At 42.0% G+C, this 14,699-nt stretch overlaps 1 protein-coding gene across 1 annotated transcript in view; it reads right to left on the minus strand.

Moving 5' to 3' along the window:
* Nucleotides 1-14,457, minus strand: part of LOC143281095 (uncharacterized) — an 18,060-nt gene extending 3,603 nt beyond the window's left edge. The window contains exons 1-3 of the mRNA XM_076586043.1: nucleotides 14,384-14,457; nucleotides 10,900-11,096; nucleotides 2,375-3,504 (exon numbers count right to left, since the gene is read on the minus strand). Of these exons, the coding sequence (XP_076442158.1) occupies nucleotides 2,375-3,504; nucleotides 10,900-11,089 (1,320 nt within the window). The 5' untranslated portion in view covers nucleotides 11,090-11,096; nucleotides 14,384-14,457. The remainder of the gene's footprint in view (nucleotides 1-2,374; nucleotides 3,505-10,899; nucleotides 11,097-14,383) is intronic.
* Between the last annotated feature and the right edge of the window lie 242 nt (nucleotides 14,458-14,699).

The following is a 14,699-nucleotide window of genomic DNA, read 5'->3' on the forward strand; positions in this document are numbered from 1 at the left end:
AGAAATTTATACACGAAAATGAAAAATACAATATATCATAAATGTAAATAAACGTTATGATACTGAATATTTACTTTACTCATTTGAAAGAATATACATAATCCTTACCTGCTCCACTCAATAAAAAAGTGTACATAGTTTGAATTTTGTCAAACTTTTTTATGTTCATTTGTACACAATGCACAAGGATTTCATGCACGAAAACGAAAAATACAATATAACATCAATGTAAATAAGCGTTATGCTATCAGTAGTACTGTATTCATTTTGAATAACATAAATTACCCCCACCCCACCCCCTTTTATTTTCAAATAATAATATAGCACAGTTTGAATTTTTCAAACTTTATGTTCATTTGTAGGCAATGCACAAAGAATATACACGAAAATGAAAAATACAATATAACATAAATGTAAATAAACGTTATGATATCAATAATGTTCACTTTACTCATTTTAAGAACATGCATTATCTCCCCTTCCCCCCCCCCTCTCTCTCTCTCTCTCTCTCTCTCTCTCTCTCTCTCTCTTTCTCTCTCTCTTCTTCTTCTTCGTCGATGAGAGGTTGATAGCGAATGGTCCAAACACATAAGGTATGATGAACCCAGGCACAGTGCTCACCATGACCCAACAACAGGAAACAAGAGGCAAAGCTTTCAAGACTCACTTGTGCTTCGCGCTTTATCCAGTGAAGATATCATGAAGAGAAAAAAAAAAGAGAGTTAAAAAATCCTTGAAAAGTGCTCTGTATTTAACACAACATATAGATAAGCTTGGGAGAAGAAAAAAAAGGAAAATAAAAGCATGCTAGCGGGATCGAACCATACATGTTCAGTTCCGAAGCAAGCAGACTAATCCCCACAGCTGCGGTGCATCTAACGCCATTCGACTAAATTCAATAGGCCCTACTTAAAGCAATGTTGACGTTTTCCTCTTCGTGGGATAAATAGATTTGATTGTAGTGGACGTAATAACTCCCTTTAAATCTTTTTCTTTTCTTTTTTGTGCGCGTGTGTTTTATTATATCTCGATTATTCATTTAATTTTTTTTTTTTTTCCCCTTGCAGAGAAGGTTATATTTGTCAAGAAACATGTAATCACATTTCACATTAAAATTTTGGGTAAACAATATAACAAAATACATTGATTCCAAGAAAAACAATGAAGCATTACACCATAGAATCTGCTTCAAGGAAAAACACATCAACACTGTCCCTCGCTTCACTGAAGTTATATCATTCATCCAACTGCAAGGTTTTTGTTTTTGCATCTCCCCAATCCCAACAAACACCCACACACAGTGAGGCCCACACACACACTCATACTCAACGTGTAATCCATCGGTCAATATACCACAAAACTAGCAACATAATCTCCTTCTGAGACATCGAGGGAACACCGATATTAATCCAGTTTAAAACAGGTTCTTAGAATGTACAAACATAATCATGAAGAAAAACAACAACAATATTATCAATTATTATTGTTATGAAAACATCAAAACCTGTTAAATAATACTGTGTATATTCTAAGGGGGTATAAGAATCAAAAGATGAATCCACAATGGAATCAGAACAAAAAGTGTTGAAAATCATCAGGGATAATCTACAGCTGCAAAGTGTGTCAAGGGCAGATATCAGCATTGCTCACAGAGTCGGTCAAAGTGTCGGCAACAGGCCCCGTCCCATAATCGATTATTCATTTATTTGGGCAGTAAATGAAACGTTGCCATCGCTTCAAGCACATCGCAACACATGGTAGATCTCAAGATCTGCACGAACCAGTCTACAACGGGGTGAAAGAAATGACCGATTCAATTTTCCTTTTATGTTCATTCCAGTTAATTCAGTGTCCACATTAGAATATTTATATGCAGTAAACACGTCGATTGTATAGTTAGTATTACTGTATGTGTTTTTGTCCAAAATTTGTATTTCTTTCCTTTTAATTATGAAAAAGAAAAACGAGGTCATGTCGTCTTCAAACACTGCTTACCTTCTCGTAACTCAGTGGGAAGTGGTTTTTAGAATTTTCGAATTTCGGAATGAATCTCAACGAAATAAACAGTTGATGATTCGGAAATACGGCTTGATTCGGGATATTTACAACCTGCTATTAGTATGACTGTGAAGATAGATTTTCATACTAAGTTTAAGCCAAATTTGGTATTGGCAGACAAAGTATTTCCAAAGAAAATGGCAATGTTAAAGTTTAACACACACACACACACACACACACACACACACACACACACACACAACCGAACATCGGGTTAAAACATAGACTCACTCTGTTTACACAAGTGAGTCAAAAACCAGCAGATTAATGATTAATAAACAACAGGTAAATTCAGGTGGAGGAAGACATCACTCACCTGGACACAGCACAGGAAGGCGCAGGAGCGGTGCCTGTAGTAACCATACCCTGTGCACTTCTCAGAAAGGCCTGTACAGTAGTACGTGAGAGGGTAGTAGTGTTTTATGCACTTGGGTGGTGGTTTCTTGGTAGTAGTGGTGGTTGTGGTGTTTTCAGTTGGTGTGGTGGTGGGTGTAGGGGTGGTGGTGGATGTGGTGGTGGGTCCAGTAGTTGTAGAGGTGGATGTGGTAGGTTCAGTAGTTGTAGAGGTGGATGTGGTAAGTTCAGTAGTTGTAGGGGTGGATGTGGTAGGTTCAGTGGTTGTAGAGGTGGATGTGGTAGGTTCAGTAGTTGTAGGGGTGGATGTGGTAAGTTCAGTGGTTGTAGGGGTGGACGTGGTAGGTTCAGTGGTTGTAGGGGTGGATGTGGTAGGTTCAGTAGTTGTAGGGGTGGATGTGGTAGGTTCAGTAGTTGTAGAGGTGTCAGGGGTGGTGGAAGTGTCAGGGGTGGTAGAAGTGTCAGGGGTGGTGGAAGTGTCAGGGGTGGTGGAAGTGTCAGGGGTGGTGGAAGTGGAAGTGTCAGGGGTGGTGGAAGTGTCAGGGGTGGTGGAAGTGTCAGGGGTGGTGGAAGTGGAAGTGTCAGGGGTGGTGGAAGTGTCAGGGGTGGTAGAAGTCTCAGGGGTGGTGGAAGTGGAAGTGTCAGGGGTGGTGGAAGTGTCAGGGGTGGTAGAAGTCTCAGGGGTGGTGGAAGTGGAAGTGTCAGGGGTGGTGGAAGTGTCAGGGGTGGTGGAAGTGGAAGTGTCAGGGGTGGTGGAAGTGTCAGGGGTGGTGGAAGTGTCAGGGGTGGTGGAAGTGGAAGTGTCAGGGGTGGTAGAAGTGTCAGGGGTGGTGGAAGTGGAAGTGTCAAGGGTGGTAGAAGTCTCAGGGGTGGTGGAAGTGGAAGTGTCAGGGGGGGTGGAAGTCTCAGGGGTGGTAGAAGTCTCAGGGGTGGTGGTAGTGGAAGTGTCAGGGGTGGTGGAAGTAACAGTGGACGTGTCAGGGGTGGTGGTCACGGGACAGCACTTCATATATCCAGGACAGATGTCTCCGGTGGCCGGACAGTCGTCGCCCTTGTCAACGCATTCATTGCCATCTCCTCCCCCGCATACCCCTGCACAGGAAAAGTTACATTTCGTCAATGTGTCATCAGATGCAAAGACTGTTTGCTATCATGTCGAAATAGTTTTATTTTGTGACTTGACCTTAATCAAAATCCTTCCTTTTCCGTGCTGCGATTTTTTTCTAATCTGTGGGTCCTTTTGGTGTAATGGGTATACCAGCCACCGAGGCGTTGCGGATAGACGGCTGGGGAGATCAGGGTTCGATTTCCAGCATAGATTTTTTTTTCGGTTCGCGGCCGGCTCCTAATCGGACTTGGGTGAGCTATGGGCTTAAATGGGAATACTAGGACCGCACAGTCGAATATCATCAACTTCACAGATGCATTTTTGGGTGTGTTGTTCATTTTCCTCACCTACAAAACCTAAAATGGACCTCCATAGCCGTATCAGTATTATCATCATCATCCTTCTTCATCATCAACATAGAAAGAATTGTCCCAAATTCTGTGGCCTTTGATGTCCTGCTCTAGTGGCGACCACAGTTTCGATCCTCCTCCACTTCCATGCATGGGATGAGTCCGTCAAAATCGTATAAAGTCAGCAGATTTATGAACTGTCGTTGGAAGGACGTGGTGGCGTTCATCCTCTGGACAGGATGCTCACTCAGTCTGACTGTGACGAAGCAATAATTGTCATCAGCATGGGGCTTAGCACGTTGCGTCCTTTGTATAATCATTTTGTCATAAGTGGACTGCTGAACACCACCGAAGTGATTCAGCTGCAGTCTAGGGCTTTTTTGTTGTGTGGCCTCTTGGCGATCGATAGTTCCCTGTGGACTGCCTGCGTTGGGGCTGCGACAAACGAACCTGGGTGTAGCTGTGAATTGAGAACAAGGAATGAGTAACGTGGGACTAACGTCACTGAATTGAACCAGATGATGGGTAAACACTCTCTTTCCTTCTCTGGAAATACATTGTCTGTCAACACCAAATTTGACAGTAAAGCTGTGAAACTGGCTTTAGGGGTACCTGTGCATACTAATACCTCAGAAGCCATTTTAGCTTGTGGGTATTCAACCACTAGATGAAGTCAGAAAATTAAGTTCTGCTAAATACATTGTGATATGTACAGCAGTGGGTGATTTTGAGGAATTAGATAATAGGTCTGATATTGATTTTCTAAAAAATGCAGAAAATAATTCAAATCTACAAACCATTCGCACATATGTCTCAGATATCTTAAATTCTTCAGACATTGATTTACATGATATTGATATGGCACCTCGTGTTCTGGTACCACCTGTCCCTCCCTGGGAGTTAACAAAAGCAAACTTCAACAGATGTGCTTCTGACACAACAAAAGGAGAATCTTCACAGCATCTGTCAGAATTGAATTAGAAGAAAATTTTGATTATCATTTAAAAGTTTACACTGATGGCTCGGTCCTGGATGATATCAGTGCAGGATCTGCTTTTGTCATTCCTGACCTAAAAACAGAAAAATCATATTATTTAGGTAAAGGAAATTCAATTTTTACAGTTGAATTGGTGGCCATCCTTATGGTTTTAAATCATCTTGCTGATATACCAATCATAGTAAGTAATACCTTATTTTGTGTTGATTCTCAATCTGTTTTAAAAAGTTTGCTCCTTTTTGAGAATAATCAAAGAGAAGATTTATTGTTTGAAATTAGGTATTTATTGCACTCCCTATTTGTGAAGGGTACAAATGTTGATTTTTGTTGGATACCATCCCACACTGGATTCCTTATAACGACCAAGCAGACAGGGCAGCAAAAAGGGGAGCAAAGAATCATATAGATAGTATAAAAGTATATTGCCCATTGTCATACAAGGAAATAAGCAATATACTAGAAAGAGACTTTTATAGGTGCTTGAATTCAAGTCTACAACCTCGTCAGTTGACTCTCTCAGACTTTGGTCCGATTCGCAGACCAATTCTGAGTTTAGCTCTCAGACTATTATCAAATTCATTACGGTCCAAGTATTGTTCTAATGTCAAGTGCATATGCTGACGATTCAGCATATGATTTTTGACTGTAGCTTGATGAAGCCTTATGTACATGAAAGTGTGTCTTCACAAGTGACTGAGAACGTTGATGTTTTTTGACTTTTTGCATTCATTATCAGTTGTTTTGCTTGTCAGTTTAACGACTTCTCTTTTACGAAGTCCTTTAAGTAATTTCCTGTAATTGTATTTAGATATTTTTTTCAAATTTCACCCTCATTTCACCCTCATTTGCCCATTTTCCCCCAACCCTTCATTCATTCACATCTCCCACCCCTTCTAACCGATAATACTCAAATGTATTCATAAATACTTTAACAAAATGTCTTCAATCACCAATATGTGTGACGGGACATTAAACAAAAAATTCCTCCTTCCTTTCCCACATTCATCACCTGCAAAAGAAGACAACCCGTCTCAGCACTTTTGCACCAGCAAATAGACCTGAAGATTAGCCAGAGGAAAACGCTTCACCAATCCAAGTAAACGGAACAGATCTACCCACAATTGAAAAAAATATGCACTTGGGCAGCACTGCCAGACACGATGGGGGAGTAGGCAATGACATCAAGAGCCGTCTCAGCAAGGCCAGAACCACCTTCAGAATGCTGAACAACGTGTGGATATACATCCGGTATAGCACCAACACCAAGCTGAAACTGTACCAGAGTTGTGTATTTTCCACACTGCTCATTGGCTCACAATGCTGGAGGATAACTGAAAGTAATCTAACAAAGTTGTCAGCCTTCCACACGAAAAAACCCCGAAGAATCCTGTAAAACATCTGGACCAGTACCACCTTGAATCAACAACTAAACGCCCAATGCGACAGAGAGATAATGGAGACTATCATCATGAGAAGGCGATGGAAATGGATTAACCTCATGCGAAGAAATCAATGTAACATCATCCGGAAAGTCCTTCACTGAACACCAGAAGGTAGACACAAGAGAGGAAGGCCAAAGAACACCTGACGCAGAACAGTGGAAGGAGAACTCCAGACACTGAAGCACACCTGGGATACCGTTCAGAGACCGACCTAAAAAAGACAAGAGTGGCGGATCTTCGTTGCTGCCCTACACGCCGGGGGCATAACGGGCAGTAAGTAAGCAAGTAAGTAAGTTCAAAGCTCATTAACACATATTATTGAGAAACACAAGAAACCTGGAACAGATGTACATGCTTCCTCATAATCAAGGTGAGTAAAGAATGAGTGTACATAAGAAAATGCGGCTGCTTTCGCATATGAAGGATTTCAAGGAAAGGAAAATGCATTAGCAGTAACAACTGTCGTGCTTTTTTCCATAACATTCTGGAGAATGGATTTGATATTTTATTTCTTTGTTCTCCAGCCTTTCGTGATGCTATGCATCACATAATATAAATGGTAAAATCTACAAACATCAGTCAATCTCAAATCACAGTTCATGCTGACTGTCCTTTCAACTAGTGGCAATGGCAAATGGGACAGTCTAGAGAATCTATGTCGTCCTCAGTGGTCAAGGGGCTGGTTGAGCTCGGGTCAGCTGGGCTGGGTTGCTTCCTTCCCTGATCCCTCGGGCTGCGTCGCTCCTTGAAACGGCCATACTTTGGGGTCTGTGATGTGCTGCGAGAAGAAACTAGTGTGGATTGACCAAAGGCGGCGCGCCTCCTGCCAACATAATCAACAGAATCACTACCACACTGAACATCAGGTTTCATAGAATTTGACACGGGTATGTTGGGGATTTTGCTTTGTTTGTTTGTCTGTCTGTCTTTCAGTTGACAAATAGCATCCCCTCTCCTTGTGCCCAGACTACTTGCATTATCCGCAAACAAGTTCGTTCAAGTGTTCTGAAACGTGATGATTTTTAAAATACCTTGATCATACTGCTTTAAACAAGAGGCAAACCTTCAAGGCTGACTTGTGCTTTGCGCTTTATCAAGTAAAGGAATCATGAGGAGAAAAGCAAAGAGATTTTAAAAAATCGTTGAAAAGTGCTCTGTATCAAATATGACACATAAGATAAGCATGGGGGAGAAAAAAAAAGGCATGCGAGCGGGATCGAACCATGCATGTTCAGTTCCGAAACAAGCAGACTGCAAGCACCACTACTGTGGTGCATCTCACGTCATTTCACTAACTTTAATATTTAAAGCAATGACGTTTTCTTCTTCATGCGATGAATAGATGTGATTGTAGTGGACGCAATAACGCCATTTAAATCATGTTTTTTGTGTGTTTTATCATATCTCGATTCTTCTTTTATTTGGGCGGTAAAGGAGACGTTGCCATCGCTTCAAGCACATCGCAACACATGGTAGATCTCTAGATCCACACGAACCCGTCTGCAATGGGCTGAAAGAAACAATCGATTAATTTGTTTCTTTTATGTTCATTCCAGTTAATTCAGTGTCCACATTAGAATATTTATATGCAGTAAACACGTCGATGGTGTAGTTGGTATCACTGTATGTGTTCTGTCCAAAAATTGTATTTCTTTCCTTTTAATTGTGAAGAAGAAAAACGAGGTCATGTCTTCTTCAAATACAAACTACCTTCTTTCGGAACGAATCTCAACGAAATAAACCATTAATGATTCGGAAATACGGATTAATTCGCAAGACTTACAACCTGTTACTGGCATGACTGCGAAGATTTTATTTCATACTATTTTTAAGCCAAATTTGGTATTGGCAGACAGTATTTCCAGAGAAAATGGCAATGTTAAAGTTTAACACACACACACACACACACACACACACAAGTGAACACTGGGTTATAACATAGACTCACTGTCCTTACACAAGTGAGTCAAAAACAACGACAGATGTTCCTTGTTGTAAGTCTTAGGTGAGAAAATGTTCATCCTTTGAGTTTTATCAAGAGGTAAATGGGTATAGTAATACAAAAAAAAAATTTCGGCCAGTGACAAATCTGGCAAGTCTTTATCCCTGATCTCGTTCCTATTTGATGGAGGATCTTAGTTCACATCCTACCTGTGCCAGGGTATATTCGATTTCCGAGTCAGCAACTGAGATCGGATTTTTTTTTTTTTTTTTTTTTTTTTCCCCAATCATACTTTGTTGTAGATTTGCCCTTACCTGTTTCTATGCGTGAGAAGAAAAGGTCGGTGTGTGCTAACTGGATACAGGCGCTCCTTGATCTGAGTCCTTTGAAGAGGATTTCGGTCCGTGCCTCCTTTGTCGCGGGTATGCAGGCCAAAGATCCCTGATCTGCTGTATGCCCAGGACAGAGTCTTGAGCAACACACTCCACCTCCTGTCAAATCTCCAGAACAGTCAGCCGGTTGTTGTCCGCGTCCGGAATGTCTTTGTGCCTCAAAAAGATGGGAGTGGCAGTCGAAAACGTCCTAGCCATCGTCAAAGACAATCCAAGACCCGCAAAAAAGATACATCGAAAAAACAACCGAGAAGCACGTACGATCGGGACAGGTTGTGAATTTTCCAATGCTGAAAGCAAAAGCAAGACCGCACAAAAAAAACTCAACTCGGCTTGCAGAACTCGACATAAAACGTCCGCACGCGACAAGTTTAGTTCACCGAGGTTTTGTTGTTGTTGTTGTTGTTGTTGTTTTGTTTTTTGTTTTCTTTTCTTTTTTGTTGTTGTTGTTGTTGTTTTTTAATCTCTCTCTCTCTTTTTAGTATTTAAACCTGCTGCTCTTCCCTTATGGACTCGTCATATAATATTTCAGCAATTGCAGTGATCCCCCTACACTCCTCCCACCGTACCCACCTCCACCACAGCTTTGATCAATAGACACCAATTACAATCTAGATTAGATTATGGAAATGCTCTTCTTGCTGGCTGCCCCAAACACTGTCCTGACAAACGTCAAAAAGTTCAAAATTCTGCAGCACGACTCACTCTCAAAGCTAAGAAACGTCAATACATCACTCCATTACTCGCTACCCTTCACTGGTTCCCCATTCAAGCACGAATACAATACAAACTCTCAGTCCTTTGTCAAAATTTCTTCAATGATTCTTGTCCTGTCTATCTTTCAGATCTACTTTCTGTCTATTCACCATCCAGACAACTCCGTTCTTCAAATGACAAGCGTACATTGTCCATTCCAAAGATGCGTACTAAAACTTATGGTGAGTGTTCCTTCTTTTTTTTCCTTTTTTGTTGTTGTTGTTGTTGTTGTTGCACCTAAACACTGGAACTCACTGCCCTCACACCTCCGTTTCACTCCAACACCCGCATTCAAGAGATCACTCAAAACATATCTTTCAGACTGTACTTTTCTCACTGAAATATTTCCATCTGCATATGCTTGCTGTGATTTTTGTTGCTGGATGTGCTCTTTGCGTTGAATTGCATGCATCTGTGATGATTTTGGTGTATTTTTCATGATATCTGTTTCCCTGGTGTTTATTTTTGACAATGGTGAATGTGATGTGCTTTGTTTTGTTATGATTTGCACCTGTGTGATTTGAGACTGTGATGGCACCTGTGTCGATTTCCATTTTGTCATTTAGTCTTACATATGTATATCTTAGCCAATGTCATATGAAACTTGTTGACTTTGTACATATTTTACAACACTTGGTCTTAATTTTGTATATTTCATTGTAAAGTGCAGTGAGCCCCATCTGAGATGGGGGTACTGCGCAATATAAGCCTACATTTTATCATTATTATCATTAAGGTGCATATTTGATCTTCTGCGTGCAAAGGGAGTTTAGGCACTATCAGGTCTGCACAACTGTTGACCTGAGAGATAGGAAAATCTCCACCCTTTACAAATCAGGCGCCGTACTGTTGACCTGAAAGACAGGAAAATCTCCACCCTTTACCAATCAGGCGCCGTACTGTTGACCTGAAAGACAGGAAAATCTCCACCCTTTACCCATCAGGCGCCGTACTGTTGACCTGAAAGACAGGAAAATCTCCACCATTTACCAATCAGGCGCTGTACTGTTGACCTGAGAGACAGGAAAATCTCCACCCTGTACCCATCAGGCGCCGCACTGTTGACCTGAGAGATAAGAAAATCTCCACCCTTTACCAATCAAGCGCCGTACTGTTGACCTGAGAGACAGGAAAATCTCCACCCTTTACCCATCAGGCGCCGTACTGTTGACCTGAGAGATAGGAAAATCTCCACCCTTTACCCATCAGGCGCCATACTGTTGACCTGAGAGATAGGAAAATCTGCACCCTTTCCCCATCAGGCGCCGTACTGGTGACCTGAGAGATAGGAAAATCTCCACCCATTACCCATCAGGCGCCGTACTGTTGACCTGAGAGATAGGAAAATCTCCACCCTTTACCCATCGGGCGCCGTGAGCAGGATTCGAACCCAGGACCCTCAGAATGAAAGTCCAGCGCTTTAACCACTCGACTCTCGCGCCCGTCATCACTTTGTTTATTTGCAAATGTATTTATATATTTATTTACATCAGGGCTTACCAGCACAGTTCCTTGTCTTCTCCAATATCGATCTGCAGTACTTTCTGTGAGGGTTGGAAAGGCAGATGAAACGGTACAGCCTGATCTGAAATTTGCAAGCGAAGCTGTTGTCCAATCCAGCAGATACAGGTTGGTAGTACCAGCACAGCAGGAGGATCACAAATTGCCCCAGACACACCTGGATCTTCATTGTGCACCTGTATAAAACAAACAGGCTCAGTCATCCACCTGTAGAATGTATACCAGCACCATTGCTCACCTGCACAACACATCCAGGCACGGTGATCTACCTGTCGAATACACAAAGAGAAACTGATCCACCTGTTGAACACGTGGTCTTACCGATTCGACAAACGTGGCCTTAATGACAAAACAAACACAATTTTGTTTAACTTGACGTGGTGGCCTTAGTGATTCAACATGTATGGTCTTGCACATTTACTGGAGCACAATATCAAAAAAGAAAAGCATGAAAGGAGAATATAGGGAGCAGAGAGGGGTAAATGAGGTGATTAAATCACAATTGGAAATGTTTGGAGACTATAGTCATCATCATCTTCTTCTTCACTCTTAACTCTGTGAAGTCACTGGGATAATGTATAACATGGAACTTAGTACCATAAAGTCCAAGTTAACGGCCTCAACACCAGTGTAACTGTCCAGGGACTGAAGCTGGGTATTGTTCAACAGCTCACTTTCCTAGGATCCGTCATCGGCAATGGATTCAAATGAGAAATACTCTCCTGGTCAGCAAAGACCAGAGGAAACCTTATGGAAGGACAACAACAAATCCATGAAATCCAAGAACAGGATCTTGCGAGCACTGGTATACACCATCTTCCTGCAACCATGTAGAAATGAACCATCAGGGCGGATTTAGAAAGATGACTCCATGCCATGGAAATAAGGTGTTATCGCAGGATACTAAACATCAGATGTATTGATAATATCACCAATGAACAACTGCGCCAAAAATCAAGCAGCACCCTGTGCCATATGAAGATCTGTTGAATCACTTCGGGAAGGAAAATTGTGTTCGTTTATATGGCCGTGCAGTAAGATGCAATGGCCTTGCTAAAACAATCCTCCAAGGAAATGTTCAGCGAGGGAGACGGATGTTAAAGGTTAACGGTCCCATAGCCTTTTACGACCGTCAGGGCAGTTGATTCACGTCCACTGTGTCTGATGCTCGGTACAGAAAGGCGGGGCCTCACCTTCTCCTTCCGCCGTTTTTACCTTCCGCGACCGAAGTCAGGTACCCGTTCACATCAGGGTGGAGTGAGGAAATTCAGGTTAAGGTGCCCTTCCGTAGGACACAACACCACACTACAATGGGACCTCAAACCCTCATGAACACCGGATTAGAGGTTCATCACCAAACCAGTTCTGCCATGGCGATCGAGGCGATGGCGAAGACAGACACAGGGAACTAACAATACTGTAAAATGAATGGGAAAGCCATTTGCTGAGACCCAAGATTTGACACACAAACAACAGAAACTGAGGAATCTGGTGAACAGTTCCTCTATCCATCACCCTTTGATTCGTCCAATCTTCTAACAAGCTTGGCGAGTTCTTGCTCAGTGCCTGCCAGGCTATTCGTGTCCTCTGCGAAGCGAAGGTTCGTGGTGGTTCTTCTTGCAGTGCTGACTCTGCTGACATGATCTTCACGTGCACTAATCATGATGCGCTCCAGGAATAAGTTGAACAGTGTGGGAGACAGAAGACAACCCTGACAGACGTCTACCGAAGTACCGAACACCCGGAAATCATCAGCAAGAGCGGCATGAGACCGGACATAGTACTCCACTCCAAGCCAACGAAACAAGGGATTCTGATTGATCTCACTGTGCCATACGAAAGCAGGTATGGAGGAAGCCCACATCTACAAGACCAAGAAGTATGCAAGTCTAGCCAACAGCCTAAGAGAATCTGGCTTCCAAGCCAAAGTCCTCACCATAGAGATTGGTGCAAGAGGGTTTGTGAGCGCATCTGCCTACAGCCTCATGAAACAACTGTCGATTTCTGGCAGAGAGAGGACATGGGTTCTTAAGGCAATGGCAGAAGCAGCAGAAATGAGTTCCAGCTGGATCTGGTCGAAGAGGAATGAAATTTCCCTACTCAAACTAGGTGTACGATGGCTCAGTGTTTAAAACGTCTGTCAGAAAGGTGACTCAGTCCTGAAGTAGCGACAATTCTGGAGGCGCGGGTTCGAATCTGCTGAGGACCAGGTTTTAAAAAAAAGGCGGCAGTACAAGGACATCCAGGAGTCATGACTTGGGTGCGGCCCGGCCCCCTTAGAGTGTCAGGAGTTAAGGGCAGAAACACTTGACTGAGGGGAGGGGGGGGGGGGGGGGGGCTCCTTCTCTAAAGACCTTATATTGTCCAGCTTTCCCTAGAGTTTCTTATCATTTCCTGTCAGAATCTGTCAGCCACCTCGTGTATATATCAAAGTAAAAATAAAAAGACATATGTCAAAAAATTAAAACCTTAAACATCCGATTAAGAACTAATCATTTCTTATGTATGCGTGATAATTTCAGGTTAAAGTAATATTTTACATCTTACAAGTCGAATTAATCACTCATACTGCATAAGCGGGTTGCCATTCTTTGAGTGAACACTCAATTTTTTCTTTTCAAATGCGATTAATCAGTTACATTTTATAACTTCGATTAATCAATCTTACAGCATGTATGGGTTGCCATTCTTCTTTTGAATTTCCAAAAAGTCATCCTTTCGATATTAGAACAGGTAAGTGCTTCGACATAAAAAGCCTTGGAATAGTCACAGTGGAATGATCAAGCACAATGCAATTTTGTACACATAATTATTCTCCTCTTCAGTCATTGTCTGTCTCACGCGTCTCACACGTGCTAAGTCTACATTTTATGCATGAAATAGAACACGTTTCGATAATGCATGAATGCAATGTAAGTCTTGATATTTTACACTTTTTTATTTTATTTTAAGAATGACACTGTCTTCGAGGTGAAGAGAGAACAACGGCCTCGAGTCTGTGTGTTCCTGTCATTTGTGGAGATGTGTTTCAGTACATGCCTGACCTTTTGAGCACTTGCGGCCCTACTTTGTCATTCCGCTCCTCCACTGATGACACAATCTTCTACTTTCCCACAGACCGAAACAAGCTGGGAGAGCACTCGCATGCTTTGTTAAAACAAATAAAAAAGCAAACATTTCTTTTCAAGAAATCCACTCCATATTCCTCCCTATTCTTTGAATTCACAGTCATTTCCTGTGTGTGTGTGTGTGTGTGTGTGTGTGTGTGTGTGTGTGTGTGTGTGTGTTTGCGTGCATGTTTGCGTGCGTGCGTGTGTGTTGTGTCGTGTGTGTTACGAGTCAAAATCATATCAAACACAAATGCAAAATAAATATAAAGCCATCTTCGAAAAGCTCATCATAAAAGCAACAAAAAGATTAAGTTGTATATCCGAAATCCGTAAAGCAGTTTTTGAAAAAATACCTGGAACTGAATAGTGCTGAAGACAAGGCAAACTGTAACACTGTGAAGATTTGGACTGCCCACTAACTTCCAAAAGCGAGGTGTGCTTATATATCTGAAATAACTGCTAAGATTAGCATCAACAAGCATCAACTGGATATATGCATAAATGGGAGAGATTAAAAAGAAAAAAAAGAAAAAAGATTGTGCGTCGAATGTACATAATATGATACTCTCGAATTTCATGAATGATGGCTACTTGCCTTCAGCAATCATGACAGAGCAGTCACCCCCATGAACGTGAGCGTCATTTCAAGTGATACAGATAACAGGTGCA

The sequence above is a fragment of the Babylonia areolata genome, chromosome 1, assembly GCF_041734735.1.
Source record: "Babylonia areolata isolate BAREFJ2019XMU chromosome 1, ASM4173473v1, whole genome shotgun sequence".
NCBI classification, from domain to species: Eukaryota; Metazoa; Mollusca; class Gastropoda; order Neogastropoda; family Buccinidae; genus Babylonia; species Babylonia areolata.